We start from the raw sequence: 18,748 nt of genomic DNA, 5'->3' as shown, positions 1-18,748 counted from the left end.
TCAAGAATCTATCTATCTCGGTCTTAAATATATCCACTGGCTTTAGCTCCACAACCTTCTCCCTCCCTCCCTTCTTCTCTCCATCTCTCCCTCTCTCTCCCTAACTCCGTCTCTCTCCTTCTCTCCCTCTCTCCCCATCTCCATCTCTCTCCTTCTCTCCTTCTCTCCATCTCTCCCTCTCTCTCTGTCCCTCTCACCCTCCCTCTCTCCCTCTCTGTCCCTCTCACCCTCCCTCTCTCCCTCCATCTCCCCTCCCTCCTTCTCTCCATCCCTCCCTCTCCCCCTCCCTCTCTGTCCATCTCAGCCTCTCCGCTCTCTCTCTATCCCCCCCCCTCCCTCTCCCCCTCTTTCCCCTCGCCGCCCCCCCCCCCCCCCCCCCCTTCCTCCCTGCTCTGGTGCTGATGCTACTGCTCTCAGTCTCCGCGCTACCGAGCGCCGGCACCCAGTCCAGGAGCCGCGACCTTAGCGGGCGGGACAGAGGTAGAGAGAGGGGGACAGAGGTAGAGAGAGTGGGAGAGACAGAGAGGGAGAGACAAGGGAGGGAGAGGGGAGAGAGGGAGAGGGTGACAGAGAGGGAGAGAGAGGGAGAGACAGAGGTAGAGAGAGAGGAAGAGACAGAGAGAGAGACAGAGAGGTGACAGAGAGGGTGACAGAGAGGGAGAGACAAGGTGGGAGAGACAAGGAGGGAGAGACAAGGAGGGAGAGACAGAGAAGGTGACAGAGAGGGTGACAGAGAGGGAGAGACAAGGAGGGAGAGACAAGGAGGGAGAGACAGAGAGGGGTGACAGAGAGGGTGACAGAGAGACAGAGAGGGGGACAGAGGGAGGGGGAGAAGGAGAGACAGGGAGGGTGCGGGTCCCGGGGAGGGGCGGTGGATGGTCGGTGGGGCTCCGGCAGTGGGCTCGGGGAGGATGGGTTGCGCGCTGTCCGGGGCGGGGGACGGGGCGGGCAGTCCCGGGGCCGGGGTCCTGGAGCTTGGGGAGGGGGTCGGGGCCGGCCGAGGTCCCGGGGCTCAGCGGGCGGCAGAAGCAGCTGCTCCGGGCGTCCTGGGACGTCCTTCAACAAGACATCGCCAGGGTTGGAGTGATCATGTTCATCAGGTACCGGCGCCACTCGGCACCCCCCCCCCCCTCCCTCCTCCTCATCCCCCCCCCTCCTCACCCCACTTTAAACCCCCTGCCGTCCCCCACTCTCTCCCCCATCCCCTCACCCCTCTCTCCCCACCTTTCCCCATCCCCCTCCTGCCGTCTCCCCACCCCTCCCCAACCTCCCCCATCTCCCCTACCCCTCTCTCCAACCCCTTTCCCCGTCCCCTCTCTCCATCTCCCTCTCCCCACCCCCGTCCCCACTTCTCTCCCCACTTCTCTCCCCATCTCCCTCCCCTCTCTCACCCACTCCTCTCCCCCATCCCCTCACCTCCTCTCCCCCACTCCCCCCATCCCCCTCCTCTCCCATCCCACCCCCCCATCTCCCCACCCCCCTATCTCCCCATGTCCCCACCCCTCTCTCCCCCATCCCCCTCTCCTCTCTCTCTACCCCTCTCATCCTCCCCTCCCTCTCCCTTTAACCCCTCTCTCCCCACTCTCTCCCCCACCCCTCTCCCCATTTCCCTCTCCCCCATCTCCGCCCCTCCCCTCTCCCCATCCCTCCCCCCACCCCCTCCCTCCTCATCCGCCCCCTCCCTCACCCCACTTTAAACCCAACCCCTCCCATCTCCCCTACCCCTCTCCCCACTCCTCTCCCCATCTCCCCCACCCCTCTCTCTCCCACTTCTCTCCCCATTCCTCCTCCCCCATCCCCCCGCCCCTCTCTCTACCCCCTCCCCCCACCCCTCTCCCCAACCCCCCTCCCCCATTTCCCTCTCCCCATCTCCGCCCCCTCCCCCACCCTCCTCCACCCCCCCCCCTCCCTCTCCCCACCCCACCCCCCTCCTCCTCATCCTCCCCTCCACTCACCCCACTTTAAACCCCCCTGCCGTCTCCCCACTCATCTCCCCCACCCCCCTCCCCATGTCCCTCACCCCCCACCCATAGTCGGGATGAAGTCCGGGTCTCCGGCGCTGCAAGCGCTGTAAGGCAGCAACTCTACCGCTGCGCACAATAACATTTACTATAAACGGTGACACTGATTGCCCCGATAAACCTTTCCATAATTCAGTTGTCGGCTCTTAATTCGAGTGTCTGGTGAAGCAACATGTCACAAATCATTAATCGCCTTCTGCGAATCTCGAAACCGGAATGAAAGATAACAAACCTTCCCCGCATAATTTGTGAGTACAACTAGGGTTTGCACAGAAACTTGGTCGGGATCCAAAATAAAATGTTTATCCTTGGCATTAATACTGGGGAAATATTTATAACATATTTATAACTTATCATAAAAAAATTATATGTATTTATAACATGTTTATAAATATTTATACCTCCTGCAAACATTGGAAATTATGAAGGCAGCCACAATAAAGCTGTAGTAACTCAGCGGGACAGGCAACATCGCTGGAGAGAAGGAATGGGTGATGTTTCGACCCTTCTTCAGACTGAGAGTCAGGGGGCAGGGGAACCAGAGATATAGACGGTACATAGACACAAATGAAGGCAAGATATGCAGAAAGCAACAATGGTCCCGGTTCTCTCTCCCCTTTATCATCTTTTCGAGTCCACCTTCCATGTTACAAATGTTGGCCTCTCTGTCATCAGTGGGAGCCATCACTTGTTGCAATAGATGATGGTGGTAGCAGAATTAGCTCGTGATACTTCCAGTTTCCAGCCCCCCCGTGACTGCTACGGGGGCATCCGGCAACTGAACCATCCTACCATAACTAGAGAGCACTGCTGGGCTGCTATAGACAATAGACAATAGACAATAGACAATAGGTGCAGGAGTAGACCATTTGGCCCTTCGAGCCAGCACCGCCATTCAATGTGATCATGGCTGATCATCCCCAATCAGTACCCCGTTCCTGCCTTCTCCCCCATATCCCCTGACTCCGCTATTTTTAAGAGCCCTATCTAGCTCTCTCTTGAAAGCATCCAGAGAACCTGCCTCCAGTACAGTAACCCACAAACTTCTGCAGTAACCCACAAACCAGTACATTTTTGGAGTGTGGGATGAAACCGGAGCACCCGGGAAAAACCCATGTAGTTACAGGGAGAACGTGCCAACTCCATACAGACAGCACCCGTAGTCAGGATCGAACTGATGGGTCGAAGGGCCTGTTACCAGGCTGTATATCTAAAGTAAAGCATCCAGAGAACCGGCCTCCACCGCCCTCCGAGGCAGAGAATTCCACAGACTCACCACTCTCTGTGAGAAAAAAATGTTTCCTCGTCTCCGTTCTAAATGGGTTACCCCTTATTCTTAAACTGTGTGTGTGGCCCCTGGTTTTGGAAATCTACCTCTTTGGTGACCCTCGGACTATCTGGGATTGGACTTTGCTGGCTTTACCTTGTACTAAACGTTTTTTTTTGTCATATATCTATACACTGTAAAATGATAGAAATCATGTGTTGTCTTTCCGCTGACTGGTTAGCATACAACCAACGCTTTTCATTGTACCTCGGTACACGTGACAATACACCAAACTCAAACTCAGTGTGAAGAAGGGTCCCGACCCGAAACGTCACCTATTCCTTTTCTCCAGAGATGCTGCCTGAACCGCTGAGTTACTCTATTAATTTTGTGACCATCTTCGACATAACCCAGCATCTGCAGTTCCCTTTGTCACCACTTTTACAATGCCGATATATCACATTTGGGGCGGCACGGTGGCATAGCGATAGAGCGATATCTTACAGCGCCAGAGACCCGGGTTCGATCCTGACCACGGGTGCTGTCTGGACGGAGTTTATACGTTCTCCCCGTGACCTGTGTGGGTTCTCTCCGGGTGCTCCGGTTTCCTCTCATGCTCCAAAGACGAACAGATTTGTAGGTTAATGGCTTGGTATAAATGCAAATTGTCCCTAGTGTGTGTAGGATAGTGTTAGTGTGCGGGGATCGCTGGTTAGTCCGGACTATGTGGGCCGAAGGGCCTGTTTACGCGCTGTATCTTTAAACTAAACTAAATACTAAAACATAATTTTGTCCTTCAAACTGTCATCTTATTTTCTGCCACGGTTTTCCAGTTTGAATTATCATTTTCCATCCAGTGAATGAATGTGGGATATGGACCAAGAGCAGACAGTGGAGATCCGTTTATCTTGTCACCGTGTTCGGCACAGACATTGTGGGCTGAAGGGCCTGTTCCGTTGCTGTGGGAAGGAACCGCAGATGCTGGTTTATACTGAGGAAGGACGCAAAGTGCTGGAGTAACTCAGCGGGTCAGGGAGTGTCTCTGTCTGGAGAGAAGGAATGGGTGACGTTTCGGGTCATAGAAACATAGAAACATAGAAACATAGAAAATAGGTTCAGGAGGAGGCCATTCGGCCCTTCGAGCCAGCACCGCCATTCATTGATCATCCCCTATCAATAACCCGTGCCTGCCTTCTCCCCATATCTCTTGATTCCACTAGCCCCTAGAGCTCTATCTAACTCTCTCTTAAATCCATCCAGTGACTTGGCCTCCACTGCCCTCTGCGGCAGGGAATTCCACAAATTCACAACTCTTTGGGAAGGGTCGGAACTCTTCTTCAGACTGAGAGTAGGGGGGGGGGGGGGGGGGGGGGGGGGGGGCTGGTGAACTGGCGATGGGAAGAGACCAGAACTGGTCTATTTGCCTTAATTAGGAAGGGTACTCAGTGCAACAGTTGGGAGTCCATGATGCTTCTGTACAAGTCACTGGTGAGCCAACATTTGGAGTCTTCCCAGGTGCGACAGAGGTTCACCTGCACCTCCTCCAACCTCATCTATTGCATCGGCTGCTCTAGATGTCAGCTGCTCTACATCGGTGAGACCAAGCGTAGGCTTGGCGATCACTTCGCCCAACACCTCCGCTCGGTCCACAATAACCAACCTGATCTCCCGGTGGCTCAGCACTTCAACTCCCCCTCCGAATCCGACCTTTCTGTCCTGGGCCTCCTCCATGGTCAGAGAGAGGACCACCGTAAATTGGAGGAGCAGCACCTCATATTCCGCTTGGGCAGTCTGCACCCTAGTGGCATGAACATTGACTTCTCCAATTTCAGGTAGTCCTTGCTTTCTCCTCCCCTTCCCAGCTCTCCCTCAGCCCACTGTCTCCACATCTTCCTTTCTTCTTCCCACACCCCCCCCCCCCCCAAACCCTCACATCAGCCTGAAGGAGTCACAATTGTACCATGTTCTGCCTGAGGAAGGGTCTCGACCCGAAACGTCGCCCATTCCTTCGCTCCATAGATGCTGCTGCACCCGCTGAGTTTCTCCAGAATTTTTGTCTACCTTCGATTTTCCAGCATCTGCAGTTCCTTCTTAAACATTTGGAGAACTGTGAGCAGTTATGGTTACAGGAAGGACGACGGTAATTTGGAAAGGGTTCAGAAGAACTTATCCAGACGTTGCCTGGGCCTGAGTTATAGGGAGATGTTGGGACTTGCTTCTTTGGAGCAGAGGAGGCTGAGAGATTCAGATTCAGATTCAATTTTAATTGTCATTGTCAGTGTACAGTACAGAGACAACGAAATGCATTTAGCATCTCCCTGGAAGAGCGACATAGCAAATGATTTGAATAAATAATAATAAGTGTCCGGGGGGGGTGGTGATTGGCAGTCACCGAGGTACGTTGTTGAGTAGAGTGACAGTCGCCGGGAAGAAGCTGTTCCTGGACCTGCTGGTTCGGCAACGGAGAGACCTGTAGCGCCTCCCGGATGGTAGTAGGGTAAACAGTCCATGGTTGGGGTGAGAGCAGTCCTTGGCGATGCTGAGCGCCCTCCGCAGACAGCGCTTGCTTTGGACAGACTCAATGGAGGAGAGCGAGGAACCGGTGATGCGTTGGGCAATTTTCACCACCCTCTGCAATGCCTTCCGGTCGGAGACAGAGCAGTTGCCATACCATACTGTGATGCAGTTGGTAAGGATGCTCTCGATGGTGCAGCGGTAGAAGTTCACCAGGATCTGAGGAGACAGATGGACCTTCTTCAGTCTCCTCAGGAAGAAGAGACGCTGATGAGCCTTCTTGATCAGAGTACAGGTATTGTGGGTCCAAGAGAGGTCATCGGAGATGTTGACTCCCAGGAACCTGAAGCTAGAAATGCCCTCAAGTGTATAAGATCGCGAGGGGCTTGGATCAAGTGAACGATCGCGGTTTATTTTCCAGGCGAGAGGATTCTAAAACTAGAGGGCACAGGTTTAAGGTGAGTGGATAGAGATTTGACTGCCACCAGATGCAAATTGTTCATGCAGAGAATATCTGCCAGGGGAAACTATGGAATCAGGTACAATGTGGGGGAAGGAACTGCAGATGCTGGTTTAAACCGAAGATGCTGGAGTAACTCAGCGGGACAGGCAGCATCTCTGGAGAGAAGGAATGGGTGACGTTTCGGGTCGAGACCCTTCTTCAGTCAGAACCCGGTACAATTATGGCTTTGAAAAGATTGGCGGCAATAGGTAGAGATGCTGCCTTATAGCGTTAGCAGCGCCCGAGATCCAAGTTCGATCCTGACTACGGGCCCTGTCGGTACGGAGTTTGCACGTTCTCCCCGTGACCTGCGTGGGTTTTCTCCGGGTGCTCCGGTTTCCTCCCACACTGGAGGCAGAATGCGGGGCACAGGGGCAACAGTGCCTGGGGTATGGGGGGGGGGGGGGGGGGGAGGGGGCAATGGGGATCAGTGCCCGAGGCTGCCGGGGGGGGGGGGGGGGGGCACGGAGGAGGTACTCTCACTGGGGTTGGGGCAACACCCGGGCTGGGCAGGGGTAACAGTGGTAACCAGTTATGGGACTGGCTGGGGGCGGACTTGGACCCTGACCCTGACCCTTGCCCCCTGCCCCCCTGCAGGCTGTTTGAGACCCACCCCGAGTGCAAGGACGTCTTCTTCCTGTTCAGCGACATCGATGATCTGCAACAGCTGAAGATGAGCAAGGAGCTGCAATCACACGGGCTGCGGTGAGAGGGGGGGGGGGGATGGGGAGATGGGGGGAGGGGGGGGGAGGGGGAGAGGAGGGGGAACACAGGGGTAAGGAGAGAGAAGGGTGGAGCAGTGGGGGTAGAAGGGGAGGGAGGGGGAGAAGAGGGAGAGGGGTGGAGAGAAGGGGGAGGGGTGGGGGAGAGAGGGGAGGGGGTGGGGAGAAGGGGGGAGGGGGGGGGGAAGGGGGAGGGGGGGGGGAGAAGGGGGGGGGGGGTGGAGAGAAGGGGGAGGGGTGGGAAGAAGGGGGAGGGGTGGGGAGAGGAAGGGGGAGGGGGTGGGGAGAAGGGGGAGGGGGGGGGGGAAGGGGGAGGGGGGGGGGAGGGGGAGGGGGGGGGGGGGGGGGGGGGGGGGGGGGGGGGGGGGGGGGGGGGGGGGGTGGGGGGGGGGGGGGGGGGGGGGGGGGGGAGGGGGGGGGGGGGGGGGGAGGGGGGGGGGGGGGGGGGGGGGGGGGGGGGGGGGGGGGGGGGGGGGGGGGGGGGGGGGGGGGGGGGGGGGGGGGAGAAGGGGGAGGGGTGGGGAGAAGGGGGAGGGGAGGGGGAGAAGGGGGAGGGGTGGGGAGAAGGGGGGGGAGGGGAGGGGGAGAAGGGGGGAGGGGTGGGGAGAAGGGGGAGGGGTGGGGGGAAGGGGGAGGGGTGGGGGGAAGGGAGAGGGGTGGGGAGAAGGGGGAGTGGGGGGGGGGGAGGGGGAGCAGGCGGGGAGGGGTTGGTAGGGGCGGGATAGTATGGTTAGCTGGGCTGTTGGGCCAAAGGGCCTCTATCCATGCTCCATGTCTCTAGGAAGGTTCCAAACACTCACAAGGGTGGTGGGTGTATGGAACGAGCTGCCGGAGGAGGTAGAGACTATCACAAGGTTTATGAAACATTTAGACAGATTCATGGATAGGACAAGTTTAGAGACCAAACCATAGACCAAACGCGAGCAGGTGGGACTAGTGTAGATGGGGCATGTTGGTTGGCGTGGGCAAGTTGGGTCGAAAAGCCTGTTTCCACACTGTAGACTCTAGAAAAACCCGTTCCAAGTTTCACTACGCTAATCCTTCCTGGAATTGCAGTAAATACATTAATGTCAATCAGGTATGACTGTCTTTTCTAAACAACCTTCATTTCTCAATACTTGCAATGGGTGATAGATAAAAATGCTGGAGAAACTCAGCGGGTGAGGCCACTGGGGGGATCTTATAGAAACATATTAAATTATAAAAGGACTGGACAAGCTCGATGCAGGACAAATGTTCCCAATGTTGGGCGAGTCCAGAACCAGGGGCCACACAGTCTTAGAATAAATGGTCATTTAAGACTGAGGTGAAAAAAAACTTTTTCACCCAGAGAGTTGTGAATTTATGGAATTCCCTGCCACAGAGGGCAGTGGAGGCCAAGTCACTGGATGGATTTAAGAGAGAGTTAGATAGAGCTCTAGGGGCTGGTGGAGTCAAGGGATATGGGGAGAAGGCAGGCACGGGTTATTGGTAGGGACGATCAGCCATGAACACAATGAATGCCGGTGCTGGCTCAAAGGGCCGAATGGCCTACTCCTGCACCTAGTTTCTATGTAACAACAAAAAATAGACGCAAAATGCTGGGAGTAACACATCAACTCTGGAGAACACAGGTAGATGACGTTTTGGGTCAGGTGCCTTCTTCAGACTGAAGGCCAAAGAAGGGTCCCGCCCCGAAACATCACTAATCCATGTTCTCCAAAGATGTTGCCTAACCCGCTGAGTTACTCCAGCATTTTATGTCCCTTCTGTTGCATAGAACTGATTAGTGGACAAAAATGCTGGAGAAACTCAGCGGGTGGGGCAGCATCCATGGAGCGAAGGAAATAGGCAACGTTTCGGGACGAAACGTTGCCTATTTCCTTCGCTCCATGGATGCTGCCTCACCTGCTGAGTCTCTCCAGCACTTTTGCCTACCTTCGATTTTCCAGCATCTGCAGTTCCTTCTTGAACTGATTAGTGGAGACTGGCTTATAGTCATACATACAGTGTTGCCCACACTGACAAACATGCCCCATTCTACACTAGTGGGGGGTGGTGGGGGGGGGGGGGGGGGGGGGAGAGGGAGGGTGGGGGAGAAAAAGTCGGTGTGAATTAATAGATATACATATGCTATTTATTGTCACTATACATGTACAGTGAAACTGAAAGCTGCTCGTACTCAGTGCATACATACAATTTAGCACAAAAAACAAGAAATAGAAAAACAAAAACAGAAGGGAGAAGGGGGGGGGGGGGATAGGTGCACAATTCTGCGGCGCTACATACATATATACATATATACAGATGGAAGTCCGGGTGTTGGGCAGTGGAGTCAGTGCATGTGTGAATTTGAATTAAGAGTAGTTATAATTCTCGGAAAGCAACTATTTCTGAGTCTATTTGTCCTGGATTTGATGCACCTATAGCGCCTTCCAGAGGGCAGCAGGTCGAACAGTCCAAAGCTGAGGGAAGAGAGGGGGAGGAAGGGGGCAGTGAGACATGTGGGAGAGGGAGGGGGAAGGGTGTATTACATAGAAACATAGAAAATAGGTGCAGGAGGAGGCCATTCGGCCCTTCGAGCCTGCACCGCCGTTCAATATGATCACGGCAATATGATCATCCAACTCAGTATCCTGTACCTGCCTTCTCTCCATACCCCCTGATCCCTTTAGCCACATCTAACTCCCTCTTAAATATAGCCAATGAACTGTGGCCTCAACTACCTTCTGAGGCAGAGAATTCAGGTGGGTGACAGGGAAGAGATGGGGGGGGGGGGGGAAGGTTGGAGATTGAGGGGGTGGGTTTGTTACATGTACCTTGCCTCTCCTGATGCAGGGTGATGTCCTTCATTGAGAAGAGTGTGGCACGACTGGATCAGGAAGACAAGTTGGAGCAGCTTGCCTTTCACCTTGGGTGCAGCCATTGCCGTTACAATGCCCCACCCAAATACTACCCGGTAAGTCTGGTCGGTGTTAAAAACCACAGAACTTTTTTGTTAAAATATGGTCCCCATTCATTAACTATTTGAAGGGATAGATTGTCTCGGCACAGAAACCCAACTGAAGCTTGAACTCAGGATTAGATGAAAAGTTATAATCTACGAACCTATGGGCAGCTGCCCCATGGCAGACAGGGAGAGGCTTCAGAGGGTAACTAGGACAGCGCAGAAGATCATTGGTTGCCCTCTCCCCTCCCTGATGGATATCTACACCTCCCGTTGCCTTAGCAGGGCAAAGAATATCATCAAAGACAGCTCCCATCCTGCGTTTGGACTGTTCGACCTGCTGCCCTCTGGAAGGCGCTATAGGTGCATCAAATCCAGGACAAATAGACTCAGAAATAGTTGCTTTCCGAAAATTATAACTACTCTTAATTCAAATTCACACATGCACTGACTTCACAGCCCAACACCCGGACTTCCATCTGTATATATGTATATAGCGCCGCAGAATTGTGCACCTATTCCCCCCCCCCCCCCCCCCCCCCCCCCCCCTTTCTCCCTTCTGTTTTTTGTTTTTCTGTTTCTTGTTTTTTTGTACTAAATTATATGTATGCACTGAGTACGAGCAGCTTTCAATTTCACTGTACATGTATAGTGACAATAAATGGCATATCATATCATCAATGACCTATTATTAGTCATTCATTCCACCTTTTATTCTTTTTTGACATTTGTAATTCTTTTTTTCCCCTCTCTCTTTCTATCTATATAAAAAAAAGTAGAAGCAGAAACAATCCTCAATTGAAAATTTTAATAATGTTTGATTTATGTACATGAAAAGTTCTTACTATAATATGTAACTATATTTACCATAACATGTTTGCTTCTAATAAAAATATTTATTTTTTAAATAATTTTAAAAAAATACAGAACCGGGGCGGAAGATATTTGGGCGTTAAGGGCCTGTCCCACTTAGCTGTCAGTTGCGTGTAATTTACGTGACATCATTTACGCGTCTCGATGTGACACGCACATGATACGCGCATTGCACACGAATGGTGTGCGATGCCACTGGCAGTCGCAAGGTTTTGTGTTGTACAAGGGGATGGAAGATTGCAACCTTCACTGTTTCGACTAATGCAATCAACTCGACTTGCACAAACGGAAGATCAAATAGAACAAGTTGTCCAACGACTTTAGGCTGTGCACGCCACACAAACGAAAAAGAAGTGATGTACAAAATCTTCGCACACCACCTGCGTGACACGCAAATGCCAGCCAAGTGGGACAGGCCCTTTAGCAGGCAGTTGGAAACAACTTTCAGTTCACGCTGTTGCCAGGGTTAGCCATCTTTATTTATTACAAAAGCACACTGCACTTACTTCACGTATTAACGAGACAGATTAGATAATAACACGACTCATTCCATGCTGGCACTCAGTTCGTAAAGTGACAGTTACCATTATGTACGCTATTATATATGCTACACATGCCGGAGTAACTCAGCGGGTCCTCCCACACATTTGGAGACATAAACTGCACACAATACTCCATGTGTGGTCTCACCAGGGCCCTGTACAACTGTACAAGGAGCTCTTTGCTCCTGTACCCAACTCCTCTTGTTATGAAGGCCAACATGCCATTTTTTATCGGGACGGGACAGGTTAAGTAACGGCCTTGTCCTCCTGTCTCTCCTCAGTACATCGGGGCGCAGTTCATCGCGGTGGTCAAACCAATACTGAAGGAGCAATGGACAGCGGAAGTGGAGGATGCATGGGAGGTAGGCTTTGAACAGGAACATGGGCAACAGGAGTAGGGCGGGACCACTCAGCCCCTCTCAGACGTGCTACCCCATTTAATGAAATGGAGAGGGATTAAACCAGGGGGCGAAGTGAGTGAGGGGGGTGGGTGTTACGGGACGTGGAGAGAGTGAATGAGATGAGGGAGGGAGTTACGAGAAGGGGGGAGGAGGGATATGAGGGAGAACGTTACGGGAGTGGGGGGGGGAGAAGAGGGTCGATCCTGGGAGTGCGTGTAGAATTATGCCCCTGTCCCACTTAGGAAACCTGAACGGAAACCTCTGGAGACTTTGGGCCCCACCCAAGGTTTCCGTGCGGTCCCCGGAGGTTTTTGTCAGTCTCCCTACCTACTTCCACTACCTGCAACCTCCGGCAACCACCTGCAACCTCCGGGAACCGCATGGAAACCTTGGGTGGGGCGCAAAGTCTGCAGAGGTTTCCGTTCAGGTTTCCTAAGTGGGACCGGACCATTACTCCAGCCTCTTTTCACACAAAGAGTGGTGGGTGTATGGAACGAGCTGCCAGATGAGGTAGTTGAGGCTGGGACTATCCCAACGTTTAAGAAACAGTTAGACAGGCACATGGATAGGACCGGTTTGGAAGGTACACAAAAATGCCGGAGAAACTCAGCGAGTGCAGCAGCATCTATGGAGCGAAGGAAATAGGCAACATTTCGGGCCGAATAGGAACTGTTTTAGGAAATAGGCAACGTTTCGGGCCGAAACCCTTTCGGGTTTCGTCCCGAAACGTTGCCTATTTCCTTCGCTCCATAGATGCTGCTGCACCCGCTGAGTTTCTCCAGCACTTTAGTCTACCTTCGATTTTCCAGCATCTGCAGTTCCTCCTTAAACACCAGTTTGGAGGGTTATGGGCCAAGCATAGGCAATTGGGGCTAGTGTAGCTGGGACATGTTGGCCGGTGTGGGCAGGCTAGGCCGAAGGGCCTGTTTCCACCCTAATCTGAGGAAAGACATTCTTGCCATAGAGGGAGTACAGAGAAGGTTCACCAGACTGATTCCTGGGATGGCATGACTTTCATATGAGGAAAGACTGGATAGACTCGGCTTGTACACATTGGAATTCAGAAGACTGAGGGGGGATCTTATAGAAACTTACAAAATTCTTAAGGGGTTGGACAGGCTAGATTATTCTAGATGTTGGGGAAGTCCTGAAGTCACAGTTTAAGGAAGACTTTTAAGACCGAGATGAGAAAATCATTTTTTACACAGAATCTGTAGAATTCTCTGCCACAGAAGGTAGTTGAGGCCACAGTTCATTGGCTATATTTAAGAGGGAGTTAGATGTGGCCCTTGTGGCTAAAGGGATCAGGGGGTATGGAGAAAAGGCAGGGATGGGATACTGAGTTGGATGATCAGTCATGATCATATTGAATGGTGGTGCTGGCTCGAAGGGCCGAATGGCCTACTCCTGCACCTATTTTCTATGTTTCTATCACTCTATCACTGACTTTATGCCTTTGCTTGCACAGTGCCTGTTTAACTACCTGACCAGCACAATGAAGAGAGGCTACCAGGAGGCCGAGCAGAGAAACAAGGTCCACCAGGCCGGCTACTCAGCTCGGAAAGCTGCAGCCGCCAGCACCAATCGCAACGTTATCTGAGAGGCCGTGCATTAGGCAGGACTCCCAGGACAGCGGAGTCAAATTGAACACAAAATGCTGGAGTAACTCAGCGGGACAGGCAGCATCTCTGGAGAGAAGGAATGACTGACGTTTCAGGTTGAGACCCGTCCACAGACATTTCTACAGAATGAAGAAGGGCCTCGACACGAAACATCACCCATTCCTTACCTAGAAACCATAGAAACATAGACATGTTGAAAATAGGTGCAGGAGTAGGCCATTCGGCCCTCCGAGCCAGCACCACCATTGAATATGATCATGGCTGATCATCCAACTCAGTACCCCGTTCCTGCTTTCTCCCAATATATCCCTTGATTCCGTTAGCCCTAAGAGCTAAATCTAACTCTCTCTTGAAAATACCCAGTAAATTGGCCTCCACTGCCTTCTGTGGCAGAGAATTCCACAGATTTGCAAAGTTCCCCTCAGCGGATCATCCCCAATCAGTACCCCGTTCCTGCCTTCTCCCCATATCCCCTGACTCCGCTATTTTTAAGAACCCTATCTAGCTCTCTCTTGAAAGCATCCAGAGAACCTGCCTCCACCGCCTTCAGAGGCAGAGAATTCCACAGACTCACCACTCTCTGTGAGAAAAAGTGTTTCCTCGTCTCCGTTTTAAATGGCTTACTCCTTATTCTTAAACTGTGTGTGTGGTCCCTGGTTCTGGACTCCCCCAACATCGGGAACATGTTTCCTGCCTCTAGCGTGTCCAAGCCCTTAACAATTGTATATGTTTCAATGAGATCTCCTCTCATCCTTCTAAACTCCAGAGTGTACAAGCCCAGCTGCTCCATTCTCTCAGCACATGACAGTCCCGCCATCCCGGGAATTAACCTTGTAAACCTACGCTGCACTCCCTCAATAGCAAGAATGTCCTTCCTCAAATTAGGGGACCAAAACTGCACACAGAGGTCCAAAACTGCACACAATCTGCAGAGACTGACTGCCACCTCCCCCAAACTTTGCATATCCCCGATCCTGGACTTTCCGCTTATCACTTGAATTTATTGTTTTGAGTATCTTGGTGTGTTTTACGACCGTTGGCAGATCAATTTCCCTCCTTTGTAGAAGGGTCTCGACCCGAAACATCACCCATTCCTTCTCTCCAGAGATGCTGCCTGTCCCGCTGAGTCACTCCAACTTTTTGTGTCTGTCTTCGGTTTAAACCAGCTTCTGCAGTTCCTGTGTATACATAAATAAAGTTATGTTGTATCGTGAGGAATGAGATGAACAATTTGGCCTGTGGGAGTTTGTAGTGATTAGAGTTGGCAGTCACTCTTGAAGGAAACCTCCCAAATCACCTCTGTTGCCAATAATGTGTCTTCCTGACCTATTCACCCTGACATAGAAACATAGAAACATAGAAACAAAGAAAATAGGTGCAAGAGTAGGCCATTCGGCCCTTCGAGCCTGCACCGCCATTCAATATGATCATGGCTGATCATCCAAAATCAGTATCCCATTCCTGGTACCATATCCCTTCTTTCTCTTTGCCCTGAGTGCTAAATCTAATGCCCCTGTCCCACTTAGGAAACCTGAACGGAAACCTCTGGAGACTTTGTGCCCCACCCAAGGTTTCCGTGCGGTTCCCGGAGGTTTTCGTCAGTCTCCCTACCTGCTTCCACTACCTGCAACCTCCTGCAATCACCTGCAACCTCCGGGAACCGCACGGAAACCTTGGGTGGGGCGCAAAGTCTCCAGAGGTTTCCGAAGGTAGCAGGGAGGTGAGTGCAGGCAGGTGGGGCTAATGCAAATGGGACGTTTTTTGTTGGGGTGGTCAATTTGGGCTGAAGGGCCTGTTGCGAAGGGGCCACGCTGTGTGCGATTTCACTCTGCTGTTGGCGTGCCAACTTCCTACGTCGGGGATGGGAGGTGTCTTTGGAGAGAGTGAGAGGGGAGGGTGAATACTGCAGATGCGGGTTGGGACGTTTCCAGCTCACCATTATACAGAGGGAACTTTAGTTGCTAGCAGCTCCATTTAGACGCTGTCTCCAGGAGCAGTCAGCCAGTTCTCCAGAGCCTCTCTCGCTTCTACTGCAGTCGATGTTTGACGCTTCCAGGACTGAGGTCCAGAACTAACGCACGCTGTAAGTCCAAATCTCGCTTTGCGTAGCTTTTTTTATCAAGTAGATTTTTGGGTATGCGGTCGCGAAATGCAACTGGAGGAAGTTTGTTTGGAGCAAAGATATTTGGTTTGGAGACCTGGGGATGAATGTTTCACCGCGAATGTCTCTTTTGGGAGAGGGTAACTTATTGATCCGTGCGGCCACTCGCCCGCGGGGGTTATCTTGCTGCTACCCCCATTACCATGGGTTTGGTCCCAGCTAATGAGCCAAAGGAATTGGCGACGTTTCGGGTCGAGACCCTTCTTCAGACTGAGGGTCAGGGGGAAAGGGAAACGAGAGATATAGACAGTGAAATACAGAGATATATAGGACAAATTAATGAATAAGAGTTTTGCACAAAAAAAAAGTAACGACAGAGTTGATGTGGACAAGCTTTTCCCTTTGAGAATAGGGAAGATTCAAACAAGAGGACATGACTTCAGAATTAAGGGACAGAAGTTTAGGGGTAATATGAGGGGGAACTTCTTTACGCAGAGAGTGGTAGCGGTGTGGAATGATCTCCCAGTGGAAGTGGTGGAGGCAGGTTCATTGGTATCATTTAAAAATAAATTGGATAGGCATATGGATGAGAAGGGAATGGAGGGTTATGGTACGAGTGCAGGCAGGTGGGACTAAGGGGAAAAAAATTGTTCGGCATGGACTTGTAGGGCCGAGATGGCCTGTTTCCGTGCTGTAATTGTTATATGTTATATGGTTATATGGTTATATGGAAAGGGAAACGAGAGATATAGACAGTGAAATACAGAGATATATAGGACAAATTAATGAATAAGAGATATGCAAAAAAAAAGTAACGATGATAGATATGCAGAACTGTTGATGGCTTAATTGTAAGCATATCTCCGCTGGATAAGGCGACACTTGCCACTGTACCTCGGTACACGTGACAATAAACTAAACTGAACTAGTCTGAAGAAGGTAGACAAAAGTGCTGGAGAAACTCAGCGGGTGCAGCAGCATCTATGAAGCGAAGGAAATAGGCAACGTTTCAGGTCGAAACCCTTCTACAGACTGAAGGAAAGTCACCCATTCCATCTCTCCAGGGATGCTGCCTGTCCCGCTGGGTTACTCCAGCATTTTGTATCCACCTTGGATTTAAACCAGCACCTGCAGTTCTTTCCAAACCAAAGCGGGTCTCGTCACCAGCAGAGACAGTGAATTGTTCAACAGCAGAACCTCATGGTCACCAGAGACACAACATGGTCCCCACTTCCATGGCAACAACTGAAGTATCCAAAACAGCATGATGGTACAGATGATAGCTGTCAGAAAAATGCAGAGTATATCATTCCTCCAATTAAGTCCAAGTGTTCACTTCTCTCAGAGCATGAAGGAAATCTGGGTGTGGGTGTGAGGTTTTCCGGCGGTGGCCACCGATATCCTCGCTGCCAAGAGCATTTATTGAAAGGAGTTTGTTGATATTACAGAGTTTCTTGGGAAAGAGATTTGGCCAGCGTCCCATCAACTCTGCAACTATTTTTTCACCAATTCACGAGGCGTTTTTTTTTAACAGTGTGAAAATCCACTACCGTAAAGTCGGCACGAAGTCAAAGCGTTTAATCGCTTGTAAAATAATCCCTTTTAGAGGAGGTTAAGGAATTGGAAGAGTGTGGGAAGGCTAGTCTTGTTACTTAATGTGTGGAAGATAAGCTTGGGAAAGAGATGAACTACACACAGCATCTCTGGAGAGAAGGAATGGGTGACGTTTTGGGTCGATACCTTTCTTCAGATATAAGCTTGTAGTTTGGTTTTAGTTTAGAGATACAGCGCGGAAACAGGCCCTTCGGCCCATCGAGTCCGGACCAACCAGCGACCCCCCGCGCATTAGGACACACACTACACGCACTAGGGATAATTTCCAAGCAGTAATTTCCATCCTGCAAACTTGGGATAGACACAAAATTCTGGAGTAACTCAGCGGCACAGGCAGCATCTCTGGAGAGAAGGAATGGGTGACGTTTCGGGGCGAGACCCTGCTCCAGACTGAGAGTCAGGGGAAAGGGCAACGAGAGATATAGACAGTGATGTGGAGAAATATAGAACAATGAATGAAAGATATGGAAAAAAAGTAACAACGACAAAGGAAACGGGCCATTGTGAGCTGTTTGCTGGGTGAGAACGAGAAGCTGGTGCAACTTGGGTGGGGGAGGGATGGAGAGAGAGGGTTACTGCCTGTCCTGCTGAGTTACTCCAGCATTTTGTGTCTACCTTCGATTTAAACCATCACCTGCAGAGAGATCAATATTCATACCACTGGGTTGGTTATGTTGCCCAAGCGACCATCAAAGGTATCTATAGGAAGCGCTGTCTCTAAAAGACAGCCAGCATCATGAGGACATAGAAACATAGAAACATAGAAAATAGGTGCAGGAGTAGGCCATTCGGCCCTTCGAGCCTGCACCGCCATTCAATATGATCATGGCTGATCATCCAACTCAGTATCCCATCCCTGCCTTCTCTCCATACCCCTCTGATCCCTTTAGCCACAAGGGCCACATCTAACTCCCTCTTAAATATAGCCAATGAACTGTGGCTATATTACCTTCTGCGGCAGAGAATTCCAGAGATTCACCACTCTCTGTGTGAAAAAATGTTTTCCTCATCTCGGTCCTAAAAGATTTCCCCCTTATCCTTAAACTGTGACCCCTTGTTCTGGACTTCCCCAACATCGGGAACAATCTTCCTGCATCTAGCCTGTCCAACCCCTTAAGAATTTTGTAAGTTTCTATAAGATCCCCCCTCAATCTTCTAAATTCTAGCGAGTACAAACCGAGTCTATGCAGTCTTTCTTCATATGAAAGTCCTGACATTCCAGGAATCAGTCTGGTGAACCTTCTCTGTACTCCCTCTATGGCAAGAATGTCTTTCCTCAGATTAGGAGACCAAAACTGTACGCAATACTCCAGGTGTGGTCTCACCAACTTGTGTCTACCTTCGATTTAAACCAGCAGCTGCAGAGAGATCAATATTCATACCACTGGGTTGGTTATAAGTTGCCCAAGCGGCTATCAAAGGTATCTACAGGAAGAGCTGTCTCTAAAAGACAGCCAGAATCATGAGGACCCACACCACCCTGTTCTGTGCATTCATTCCACTCATGCCATCGGGAAGAAGGTACAGGAGCCTGAAAACCGTGACCTCCAGGTTCAGGAACAGCTTCTTCCCAACAACCATCAGGCTCTTGAACACTATAAACACCAACTAAACTACAAACTTGGCTGCACTAGTGACTTTGG

General features: G+C 51.3%; 1 protein-coding gene across 1 annotated transcript; it reads left to right on the top strand.

Annotated features, from left to right (window-relative positions):
- The first annotated feature begins 401 nt into the window (after nt 1–401).
- Nucleotides 402–14,649, top strand: LOC129714052 (neuroglobin-like). Its single transcript, XM_055663510.1, has 6 exons — nt 402–480; nt 953–1,100; nt 6,902–7,009; nt 9,844–9,964; nt 11,649–11,729; nt 13,237–14,649. Exons 1-6 carry the CDS (start codon nt 402–404, stop codon nt 13,366–13,368), a joined length of 669 nt encoding a protein of 222 aa, XP_055519485.1. The 3' UTR covers nt 13,369–14,649.
- Nucleotides 14,650–18,748: the final 4,099 nt, after the last annotated feature.

Source organism: Leucoraja erinacea, chromosome 38, assembly GCF_028641065.1.
Source record: "Leucoraja erinacea ecotype New England chromosome 38, Leri_hhj_1, whole genome shotgun sequence".
Lineage (NCBI taxonomy): Eukaryota > Metazoa > Chordata > Chondrichthyes > Rajiformes > Rajidae > Leucoraja > Leucoraja erinaceus.
This window is presented reverse-complemented; position numbering and strand designations above follow the sequence as displayed.